The sequence below is a fragment of the Alligator sinensis genome, unplaced genomic scaffold (assembly GCF_000455745.1).
Source record: "Alligator sinensis unplaced genomic scaffold, ASM45574v1 scaffold1213_1, whole genome shotgun sequence".
Lineage (NCBI taxonomy): Eukaryota > Metazoa > Chordata > Crocodylia > Alligatoridae > Alligator > Alligator sinensis.
In genome coordinates this window covers 570,340-583,068 of record NW_005842401.1, presented here as the reverse complement: position 1 = coordinate 583,068, position 12,729 = coordinate 570,340, and the positions used below count along the sequence as shown (strand labels likewise).

Here is a 12,729-nt window from a genome sequence, read left to right as displayed (position 1 = left end):
CGTCCCAGGCTCATACCAGGAGTAAAAAGAAGCAAAATTTTACTAAGTCCTTTAGTTTCCAACTACACACCCATATTCCCCACTACATCTCGTTTAAGCCCATGATTTTCTCTTCTCTTTCACTCTCATTCCATTCTTCTGTTTTCTCTCTCCCTCTTCCTAATTAAATCAGGTATCTACCCACTGAATTCTAACTTTCCCTTCAACCCTTCTCCCAGGACCTTCTCCTAGGGCAAAATAGCCAGATTCAGAATCTATAGGGCCTGAACAAAATGTTCCATAACAAAACCACCAGGTTACAATTCCTATGTTTTGGTATGCTTCCTCATCCTAAGTTATTCATTGTAGACATTATATAATGCTAAAGTTGATATATGTTCTTTACTAAGTGCCTTGTAATTCAAAATAAATTATTGTATTACATTAAAAACAGAAAGCATCTTACCAAACTGTGTTAGATAAAAAAGCAATGCAAAAAAAATACTATTTTATGCCTGCAGAAATCCTTATTTAATACAGCACTCCATACCCATTCACCTGTTCTTAAAAGAGGTACAGCATATTCCAGGATGGACACACAAAACTGAGGAAGGCTGAGCTGTTGCATCTGTAATTCCAAAGAGTCCTCATTTTCCACCTCTGGCAGGCCATTGTGTCCTATATCCAGTGGCGACTGCAGAGATATTCTGGAATTTGCAGGAGCTGGAGTACTGCTTTCACTACAAAATAAAAGTAGGACTAAGCACTGCCTCAGAAGACAAAACTAACTACTCTTTAATAATAATAAAAAAAACCAAACAACAACAATGACTCAAAGAGGTGAAAAAAGGAATAGAATCCACCTACCTTTATTTTATAAAGAAAGCCTTCCTTCCCCCCTCCCCCCACAAGATAGAGGGAGCGACTTTTAATCTTGGAAACATCAAATGCGTCAAATATGATGCTCCTCGAATTTTCTTTTTTAAAATGTAAAAACAAGAAGAATCCTAAGAGCCACATAAGCTTTCTATACAATGTGGAAAAATAGGGACCAATTCTTTTTCCTCCCTTTGAAAGTCATCTTTAAAAACAATCAAGGATATACATCAATAGTATGTTTTTACTGTTAAACTTTTTAGAAGATCAACAGTTGAGTTAAATTCTGCATTTCATGGTACCACTGTTTACCCCACTGCCAGATGTGGGTCCAGATCCAGCCCAGGAACAGCACTGTGGTCCAGATGTCAAACTTATTCAGCCCCGTGAGATAGACTGGGACTCCAGGGCTCTTTATGGGCCAGGTCTGCCACAATGGCTCCTTCTCCCCACAGCAGCCTTTGCCACAAGGGAGGGGGGAAGAATGGTAAGTGAACCAGGTAGAATGGCATTCCCTACCACCTCCCAGAGAATCTTTACAGCCCCATACCCAACAGGGCATCAAGAGGTGGGAGGTGGGGAGAGAGAAAACAGGGCACCAGAAGAGACTCCTGGGGAGTCTGTACCATGGGCCTGCTGCAGCAGGTGTGCACCAAACCTGTTCCTTAGCTGAAGTGGCCCAAGCCCATGCTGCTACAGTAGGAGTCGCAACAAACAGCAGCTGCTGCCAGTGTGCAGAAAGCTGGAGCAGATAAGACTCCACTTCCCCCATCCTGCCACCATACCCCACTAGCTGTCAGAATAATTCCCCTCCCCTCTCTCTTCCACCTCCAGCTTGCTATGCCTCTGGAGCAGGGGAAGGAGCTAATTCTATGTTATGTAACGCATGAGGCTCATTTACAGCATTATATAAATCCTTAATAAAAACTGAAATGTAAAGTTAAGATGGATTTAAATAACTTTTTACATAATGGCTCTCCTAAGACACACATTTAAAATTAATAATCTGAGCTTCTCTAATCTATAATGTCAGAGCCTATTAGAATATTTAATAGTTAGTGGATCATTAAACCCATATGCAATAAGACTCTAAAAGCCATCTCTACTGGCTAAATAAGAATTCACAAGAATTTTTAAAATTCTCAAATAATGACCTAATAAAGGACAATGACACTTGCAGATCGGTTACAAAGTCTGTTATGTCTACATGAATATTCCCCTCACCTGACTAAAGTCACTTGTTAAGACGATCCAAGTGAATCAGTAATAGTTGTGTGGCCAGACCCTACGCACCTGACAATTTGTGGTAAGAAAGTTTAGGAAAGTGTTTGCATTGTATAGCCACAACTACCAATTATGATGCATTGATTTATTTTATGCTTTCTCTGTGTCATTGATTATTGAAGGGAAACAAAGAATCCTGGTATCTGTACTTGCTGGTTAAATAGTGGAAGAAATAATTATTTCAAAGTGAATCAACATAAATCCTCCTGATTATAATCTTTTTGAAAGTATTATTAGTTCATTCCTAATACACAAACTCTGTTTTTTTTTACGGGCAGAATGCAAGAGATCAAAAGGACTTCATAAAATTGTAATGCCAGTTAAAAGCCGAGTTCCATTCCTTCGTTTCTTTTAGTTACTTTTCCCTGTTAGGATCCTAACTCCAAACAAACTAGTTTCACTTACATGTTCTCCTGACAGATTGAATTTTATCAGGAAAGCAGCACATTGTACATTTAAAAAAGCCTTCCTAGTCAGTTCCCATTTTGTTCACCTGGAAGATGCTCTATCCCAATCCTGGCCATCGCCTCTAGGACGCTGACCTGTACGTCCAATCACAGATGGTCGAGGGCTACTACTTCCAGGGGACGGATTCTGGGAACGAGGAGGTCCTCTTGCTTCATGGCAATAAGACACAGAGGAATTTTGGGAAGCTGTACCTTACACGACAAAAATAGAAAAATAAGTTTCACGCACCTCTCTATTGTACAAAACTATCAGTGGAGTCATGCAAAGTACAATGCCATTACGATATGGCAAAAGAATCACACTATTCATTAAACTATGGTAGTCAAATTAATGACTAAAACACAGGCCAGTTAGCACAAATGTTATAACCTGTGTGAATCTCAGAAGGTCTGAAAGTTCATTGCACACAAACACTGAAAAGTTAAATGGTTTAACTATATTTCAGGGGTTCTTAAAATTCTAATAGAAGTCTCACAAGAACATTTTTTTGCTGGATTTTGCCAGTCTTTTCAAATTCTAGAAATGCTTGGTTTAGCAACAAAATTTCAAGTTATCCACGGGTCAGACAAGGCACTGATTCAAGTTGTAGATGCAATAAGGCATTTAGTCCAGTTAACTTATCCATAGTTTATTCAGAGCAAAATAGTAAAGCATAAGGGAGTCAATGTGTCTTAATAGCTAATAAGACACAAGCTTAATTATGCTTGGGCAATGCTGAACAAATGCAATCAAATTAGTATTATTAAAAAGCAGCGGAGATGGTACACAGACACGTGTTTAAGCCACTAAGTATAATGACAAGTCTATGAAAATAACCAGTTAAAAGATACCATACAGTAGATTAAAGTGCAGGAAATAAATAGGTGACACTCAAATCACTGAAACTAAGATATGCTAACACAATGTTTTCAAATACTACTTCATTTCTTAAATCTAACTTTTGTTCTCTCTGCAGTAGCTATTAAACAGTTTAACACTTGTCATAAAAATGGCCAAAACCAAACCTAAACATCAAAAGTCAATGCCCCTCTGCAGGCTACATTTAAGATCATCTATGCATTCCCATTTTTTTCCAGAAGTTCTGAACACCAAAACATTAGTGTTTTTTTTTTTAAAGTTTCCCAGTATAAAAGTACCTTCTCCTTTCAAATTGGAGGAAACATAGCTCATCCATTTTGAAGATTCCTACTATTGTTTCCTATACAAACTAGATTATACCTATTGTAACATACCTTTCAATTCCCACTTTGTTATAGGTATGATTCCTCAAACAAGTAAGAAACTGAAAGAGCTTCTCTGAATTTCTCTGAAACTGGCTACCATCATTAATTTTCCCAGTGAAACTGAGGTGATAGCAGTTTTCAGAGTGTTCTTTTCCAGAATGACTACTACTTCATAGTGCTGCTTGAGTAACTAACAGAACAAGCTGCACTCAAGGTACTGGCCAACCTTTTTGGCAAGTGTGCCACAAGGTAAGCCCCACACACTGCCTGAGTGCCGCTCTGATCCCCTTCCCCTCCCTGATCCGCCATGTGCCATGTGCCCATGCTATGTGCTGATCAATCCCACTTTATTCTCTTTCTTTCAATACAATTTATAAACCATAAGTGACCAATAAAAAGTATTAAGGCAGGAACTCTGATAACTCTAGAGGGAAGCTATTAAATGCCTATTGAAGCCACTGAGTTCTAAAAAAAATAGCTGCTGCTTAATGACAAACTTATTTCATAAGGACTTTTACTCTGCTTCACTGGATATTTGCAATAAGTGAATGATGTAATTAATATACCTTTAGAGTGTGCATAGCCAATACCAAACATGCAAACTCTGGGATATTAAGTAACAAGCCTTTGTGGAATGCAAGATTCCTAACTTTCTTGGGTTTGCATGATTTCAAAAAAACAGAAGCTGACTATAAACCAAGAACACAAATAAGCTCCTTTCTTGGGATTGTCCAGTGAGCAGACTGAGCAAGAAACAACCATTTCCAGCAACTGCTTCCCCACTCCACATCTCCTTCTCAGCAAACAGGGAGGATGCTCAAAATCCTATGAAAAGACCTTGGCAAAGGGCATGAGCTGGGCTTAGAAGCAGCAGCTCCATAGCAAGTCAGGAAGAACAGGGAAAGTGGATGCAAAGAAACCTCACACTTCTCCCAGGAGATGCATGCAAAGTAAGTGGCAGGAGGTGCTGGGAAGGTATAGTGGTACAGGATGTGACCATTGGACCTAGCAATCAGGAACTGGTCTACGAACGATTTGTGGGAAAACTGGACAGGGGGCCAGAAAACTCACTGATCCTGACTGGACAGCTGCAATCTCTTATTTGATTTTAACAGAACAAAGAAGAAAAGGCATGCAAAGCCGTAGGCCTGAACAGCCTTACTCTGCAGTTGTCTCCCGCCCAGAGCTGGCCTTAAGGATGAGCAATGTGGGAGACCCCCAAGGCACCATGGTCAGGGAAGCGCTCCACACATACGCGAGAAGCCCATGCTTAGACCAGTGCTCTCCCTCTGCCACAGCCCACCCCAACTGATCCCCACCCCTGACAGAAGGAGCCATACCCAGCCCAGCCTGCCCCCTAGCTCCAGCTGTTGCTTAGGAGAAGCTGGGCCAGGCACGTGTAAGTGGGATAACGCCTGCTCCAGTCTGCCTGCCTTGCTCCTGCACAGCAGCAGCAGTTCCTGCCTGGCGCACCATACAGCTCTCCCTCCCTGCTCGACTGTGTCCTGCACTCCTGCCCACCTGCCTCTGCCTGAAGCAGCAATGACTGGCAGTGGGGGGGCACCAAAATACAAGCTTGCCACTGGTGCCATTTTCCCTAAAGCCAGTTCTGCTCCCACCCACCCCAAGGATCCAAATAAGCACTACTATTGTTTCACTTTGAAATGTAACTTTTTATATGCTACCACACCTAGGGTATCTTTCCTTTTTCTTGACAGCCATAGTAGAACATGCTTGCACTTTAGTTATGCAGCTGCATGATTACAGAACCTGTCTGCTGAAATTCCCAGAGCACTTGCTTCCAAGTTACACGCACCCGAGTCAGAAAATAACCCAGCTCTGCACAAACAAGTCAATGGATCTCAATTTCTTAAAACCTGGTTGTCAAATGTAACTTGGAAATTAAAACTTGCTACATCAGGCTTTGTTCTTGGGGCCTAGAAGTGGATGGAACACAGCAGCAATACCCCAACAGGCACACAACAAGTATTAGACATAGGGTAGGAAAAAAGTGATTCCTAAAACTTCCTGACACACAAAGCGAGCATGCATGCTGTAGCTAAGTATTTGAAAACCTAAGCATGTAGTAGCTATGGTTCCTCCTTAGCTAGTCACTGCCCTACTTTTATTTTTTCCTCTCTGAAATTCTAAAACTGATCTCTGGTATTTCAAAGAGCAGTTTACAGGAGTAGGTGAAAACAGACAGGAAACAGGAAATGCTCTTTGAAATAATAATTATTATATGCCCTTGCAATGAGGACAGATACAGAACACCTAACTTAGCAAACACCACCATGGCTTTTCATCCATTAGATCCCCAATTTTCCATGTTTTCTTCTCTAAATTTAATGGAACTTAAGGATGTTCCATCAATTTCAAGAAGCAGAATTTGAATATGGAGCCTACTAAACCTGTGAGTCTTCCATGGGCCATTATCTGCGGAAGCTCACAAGAGAAAGAAAAATAAATAAATAAAAAGGAAAGACAGAGAGAGAAAGAAAACACTTCATGGAATATTATTCCATAATACTTCTAAAACAGACTTTAAAGTGATGACATTTCTATATTTAAGAGACAATTAGGCTATTCTTAAGAGATAATTTGCTATTTCTTTTCCTTGAAGCCTACACAGTTGGATTCAGGGTAATTACTGCACCTGGTTATAAGTGGGAGGCCACAGGAAATAATCCCAAATATTTTTTTAAACCCTAAATGATTTTATTTAATGTGCAACATATGCAGATTACACACAAGACTCAAGTTTCATCGCTTCTGTTAAGCAATGCAATGATCTAAGATTTACGTTCCTACAGGATGAGATCTTCAAACATACCAAATAATTATCGTCAGGAAGTTCCATCACAGTCTCCAAACAACATTTATAAACACGCACCTTGTTCACTGGAGAAAAAACTTGGATCTCTGTGAAAGTTCAGCCTGTTTCTTAAAAAGATACATAACTGCTGCAGACACGATACAGCCTGCAAGGCTAAATAGTGTTTTCCATCTCTTCCAAAAGCTACGTTTAGCAAAGACAGAAGGCTCTACAAAACAAAAGTATTAACAGTTCAGTTCAATTTAATTCAACAGTTCAATCCAGTCATCAACCTAGATGTCATTACACCTCCCACAGACTGGCATACTATGATTAGTTCTGAACTGTATATAAAAAGAAACTGACTTTTGAACAAGTGTTTACAGATCATATTGAATTGTGGTTAAAAACTCTTTGTTCAATGAAGGAACTATTATTAGACCCAAGAGAAGAGCTGCTTTACACCATTTTCAAATAACCCTCTATTGACAACCTATGAGCAGCTATTATGGGAATTGAAATGTAGCACATTTTAGCCAAATGGATGTGCAAAAAAACCCCAAAACAAAACAAATCAAAAACCCAACCTTCTCTGCATAGCATTGTGTGTTGCCAGTAGTTAAACAGGTAATTACAATAAAATTAAAATGCAAATCTACCCTCAAATGCTCCATATAACAATTTCCTTTTTTAATATGATAGTTTTAGACACCCCTGTATGAAGAAATGCAGAGTTGTTAAGCAGGATAATTTACGTAAGGTCTAACTTCAGAGAAGTCATTTTACCATCTGATAGGGTTTTAATTGATAATAGCTCTAACCTGAACAATCTTTGGTCTCTGAAGAAAGATCTCAGCAGGGAAATCTTGCATAATAACATCCTGAAGAAGCTCACACGTACTCCAAATTAAATTGTGGTTATTGCTTCTCAAAGAGCTAAAAGTTAAAGTTGAAATTCAGTAAAATGTAAGAAACACTAGAACACTGCAAGTCTTTACACACAGACCTGCACTCAAATCTGAACTGAAGAATTTCTGCAACTGCACTATTGCCACCCATTTCCCAAAGAAAGGTTCTTTTCCAGATGAGCTAATTGTGTGGACAAAAAGAGAAACAATGTTACACTAAAATAAATGGCACTGTTGTCAGACCAAATTTGAAACTGGGTTTCTGGAGAAGAAATTAATCTGCGACCCCCTGCACACATTGCACTTAAGACATGATTAACCAGTTAATTACCTCTTAAATTGTTACCAAGAGGCACATTAATGTAATTAATGGAGGGATAAACAAGGAATAATTCACAAAAGTTATAAGACGCTTTCTGTGTAATAACTTTGTGGCCGGTTCATATCTTGTCATTAACTGAACGTGTAGCCAGGCTGTGACTCCTAGCCACTGAGGGCAAACCAGCAGGGTAGCTAGGAACCCTGTCAGCTGATGGGGCTTTCAGCCACACGGGCACAAGGTACACACCTATGGCCGGGAGACCCATCAGCTAACAGGGCTCCCAGCCACAGGAGCTTACTACTTGCCAGTACAGGAACCCAAGATTGTGACTCCAGGCTTACCCTGCACTGGGAATAAGGTGTGACGGGATCTGATGCTGTATCCCCGTCACTCTGCCTGCCATGCATGTGTGACATGGCAAGAAGCACGATCGTGGGGATCCCACATCAGATTCCACCATGTCTTCACTTGCACATCTCCCAGGGACCTATATTAACAGTATGCTAGCAGTATTCTATTTTGGTTGTGCCTAACCTTTAGCTACTCTGCCAACAGAAGTTTCTACCACAACAATTTGAAGATTGTTTTACGCCAAGATTTCATTAAAAAAAAAAAATCAACTTCCAGCAAAAGGGATAGGCATGTGAACAGTTAAACATTTAAACATTCACATATTGATAACTGGTAATATCTTACTGGTTATCCTTTTGGGACTAGGAGCAGCCCAGCAGGGAAAGGGGTGGAGGTGGTAGGTGCCCCTGAAGGTAGTAAGGCAGGTAGGAGGGAGGGTGGAGCAAGGAGAGGGAGAAGGCACTAGTACCTAGTACAGTGAGGAAGTGGTAGGGGAGCTACAAGGGCACCAATCCTTCTTGTGACAGCACAACCCTGCCCCTTCCCCACCACCTGTTCCAAGGCATCCATGCATCCGCCACTGGCAACGAGCTAGGTTGGGGCTCTGCAGACCCTGGTGCAGTCTCCCAGCTGCTTGCCATGGCTGATGTGGGCTCCAGGCAGGTCTCTGTCCCCTGCCACAGAGCCTGAGCTCTGTGGCAGGTAGCAAGAAGGTTGCAAGCAGCTGCACCAGGGTCCATGGAGCTCCAGCCTGGTTCGTCGCCAGCGGTGGGCACAAACACACCTTGGGGTGGACAACAGGGAAGGGGCCAGGGCTGCGCTGCCACAAGAAGGGTTGGACCCCTCACTTCTTCACTACCATCTGACCTGAGGCCCATGTGCATCTGCCACCAGGAAAGAGCTGGACCATGGCTCCACGCACCCCAGTGCAGCCATTTGCAGCCCTGGCCCCCAAGCAGCCATGAGCCGCTGGCAGCAGCAGACAAGGGGCTTTCCCAACCAGTTGCTGCTGGTGGCATGCAGCTGACCAGGGGCCAGAGCAGGCTGCAGGCAGCAGCAGCAAGCCCCCCACAGCTCTGTAAAGCCACAGGTGGTAGGAGCAGGAAAGGGGCTTTCCTAGCTGGCTGCTGCCACCTAGAGAACAAATGAGCACAAACAGGGGCCAGTCCCCAGTAGATGCATGTTGCTGGTTAACCATTTAAAAATTGATAACATTAAGGGAGTTTAAACCAGTACCTTAATTAATCAGTTTTTACATCCTAAAAAGGGGACAATATCATGGATTAAAACTTTTCATACCAGAATGAAGACTGGATAGCTGAAGGCAGGACTGTCTAAGACCTTGTGCCTTGGGCTGGATCCAGAGCATGGATCCTTGCAGGCTGGATCCAACCCAGAGCATGAGGAAGCAGCAGCAGCAATGGCTGCCACCACATGCCCTGTGCCACAACTGCACCTCCAGAGGTAGGGCAAGGGGTCCCAGATTCTGCAGCAGGTCACGCCCCCCACCCCGCCAATTTCTGGAAGCCCAGCAGGCCAGATGTGGCCCAAGGACTTTGTTTGACACCCTTGGCATAAGGAACTGATAATGAGATGCATTACTTACAATTTACCAGTTCATGTTTAGCCAAGTTACTAACAGGAATTTGACAGACTACACAAAGTCAGGTAAAAATCTCATTCCTGGCTGTAATAAAGAAATGTTCATACCACAAAACTGACCAACTAACATTGTTGGCTGACATCACAATTTACACTAAAGAGTGAATCACTAGTTTGTCACTCAGATGCAACAGCCTGGGATAGAGTTGAGAGAAGAGTGGGAAGCTAATACTGTACCTGCTCTGTCAGTCTTTGGCACAGCTTTCATAATTACTAAACTCAAATAAAAAAATATTCACAGTAGCTGCAGTTGTTGAAGCTCTTTAACTGCTCCAACAGAAACTGTGAATGGCTTCAAACCAAAAAACGCACATACAAACACAAATTGAACTATAAAATCTCCAATCACTGTACCTTTCATTTGACGAAAGAACATGCCTATCTGTTGTGGTCAACGTTAGCCAAGGAAACGTGGAAAACTTCAAACACTTTACTGCCTTACTTACTGTCAAAAAAATAGTAAAAGCTGAAAGGTGCACAGAACTGCAGTGTATTTTTCTTTATAAGAGTTAATGTTACAGCATCTCCCTCATTGCTGAAATAGAATCTAACTATAAAACATGTTTTAAGATTATCCATCTGGAGAGCTGATGAGACTTTAGCAGAACAAGAGAAATTTAGGGTCCATACATATTAGAAAACAAGTTTCGTAGTTCAGGAACACACAAAAAATTTTTTAGTAAAATGGCACAGCATTAGTGAAGCAGTATTTCCTTTGCTTCCAGTCTATACCAATCCAATCACCTACCATCAATCTATAATCTTGCTTTTCTGCCAAAGCAAGTACATTCCAATACATTAAAATTCTGAGGAGAAATTACACAAATTATTTTTTTTAATTCAGCTGGTGACATCTTATTAGAATTTTAAAGCTATTTTTAAATTAATTTTTCAGTTAGAGTGTGCTGCATTCCCAATGAAGGCTAATAACTTGTTGAAAAGTGATTTGCTAATAGAAATATGAAAAATTCAAGTTTAACTTGTAAAATTTGATTTTCATCTTGTCGTAATATTGGAAGTAGCATTTAAAAAAGGGTAGACACTGAATTTTTCATTACATTATGGACTATTTTTCAACATCCTAACCATCCTGGATGGTTAATAGAAGAAATGCTGTCAAAGTCGAATTTCTGCTATGCTTCCATATTTAAACCTCTTACCGTTTCTCAGCACTACCAGATGAATAAACAGCATAATGCTAGATCTTATTTCAGTCCCCAAATCCCATTTTCAGAAAAGACGTCGCAATTTTCAATTTAAATTTCTTAAAAGAAAATGGAATTTAAATTAGTTATGAAATGGGATTCAAGGGATTTCCCTCCCCAAGCAAACCACTACAATATTAATTTTTTAATTACTATTGCACTACATCAAATGAGGTAATCTAGACTTCCTAGGACACCAGTATTTGTAAACTGTTTGTAGGAAAAAGATGGTCTAATAATGCCATGGGGTAAAAACATATATGAAATTATATTTAAGAATGCCTTGCGGATTACAGACATATTACCTAGCAATTCTAAAGCAATGCATACCAGCAGATCTTTTGGCAGGTACTTCCAGCTGTTGCAAACAGCTTCTGTTTTGTTGAAAATACCCAGTGATTTTTTCTTCTTGGGGTAAAACTAAAAAAAAAAAAAGACCGCATTTTCATTGAGTGCAAATATCGTATTTTTCTGTATTTCCTGAAATATCAAATAATCCAACCCATCATCACAGTAAAGTTAAGAGCAGTTTGAGAGATCATTGCCTCCAAGTTCTACCAATCTGTATTTTTTTAAAAGTCTATTTCTCTGCTGTTTTGTATTCTGCATATATATTAAAACAGACCATATACCGAGTTAATGGAAGAGAAAAAAAAAAACCAAAATTGAAAATAAATATTTCTCCATCTACCCAACTCATATAGCCAAAAATATCTGTTTACTATTGTTACAAGTAAGAGTTTCCAATTAGAATGGTACTTTATGGTTAGTAGATTTAAAGTTACCAAATCAGCTCAACAATTACATTTATGAAATGTACAAAAACTACATAACCATAAAAATCTAGGAAACATGCATTTTATAGACTGAGGACAGGCAGAGACATTACACTTTTACTGGTATAAGTGATCGGAAACCAGTCTATACTCATAACAGAACAGAAGTTTAGTGCACAAAACTAGTCTATACCCATAACAGAAGAAATGTTTGGCCTACACAGACTGGTTTAAAAATGGTGGAACCCAGTCTATTTGCCCTGGCCCCCACCCCTTCCAAAGAGAGAACGTGGGTTCTGTCTGCTACCAATCTAAACTATGCTGCTTACAGAAAACTGTGCAACTTGGACTGATTCTACCTCAGGCTTTTTGAATGTCTGTATCTAGTCTCAATCAGAGAAGCTTAAGCACGTCTACTCTGCTTCTGCTTCACACAGTTAACTTCTCTCTCTACGCTAATAAATGTCATAATCACTGTATTCCTCAAATCCAAGATGACTTCAAATTTAAGACAACATCCCAATAATCAGTCTCACCTCCATCCTTGGCAAAGTCTTTGAAAAAATTATCAAGGCTCACATATGCGAGAGCCCGGCAGGACAAATTATGCTGAGGGGAAACCAGCATGGGTTCGTGGCAGGCAGATCATGCCTGACCAATCTAGTCTCTTTTTATGACCAGGTTACGAAACGCCTGGACACAGGAGGAGGGGTGGATGTCGTATATTTAGACTTCAGGAAGGCCTTCAATACGGTATCCCACCCCATACTGGTGAACAAGTTAAGAGGCTGTGACTTGGATGACTACACAGTCCGGTGGGTGGCGAATTGGCTAGAGGGTCGCACCCAGAGAGTCGTGGT

The 12,729-nt window shown here is 40.7% G+C and overlaps 1 protein-coding gene across 1 annotated transcript in view; it reads right to left on the bottom strand.

Annotated features, from left to right (window-relative positions):
- RTTN (rotatin) overlaps window positions 1-12,729 on the bottom strand; it is a 147,871-nt gene that overhangs the window by 130,435 nt on the left and 4,707 nt on the right. The window contains exons 3-8 of the mRNA XM_025211349.1: window positions 11,424-11,513; window positions 10,243-10,333; window positions 7,467-7,581; window positions 6,724-6,874; window positions 2,633-2,792; window positions 538-719 (exon numbers count right to left, since the gene is read on the bottom strand). Coding sequence (XP_025067134.1) covers window positions 538-719; window positions 2,633-2,792; window positions 6,724-6,874; window positions 7,467-7,581; window positions 10,243-10,333; window positions 11,424-11,513 — 789 coding nt within the window. The remainder of the gene's footprint in view (window positions 1-537; window positions 720-2,632; window positions 2,793-6,723; window positions 6,875-7,466; window positions 7,582-10,242; window positions 10,334-11,423; window positions 11,514-12,729) is intronic.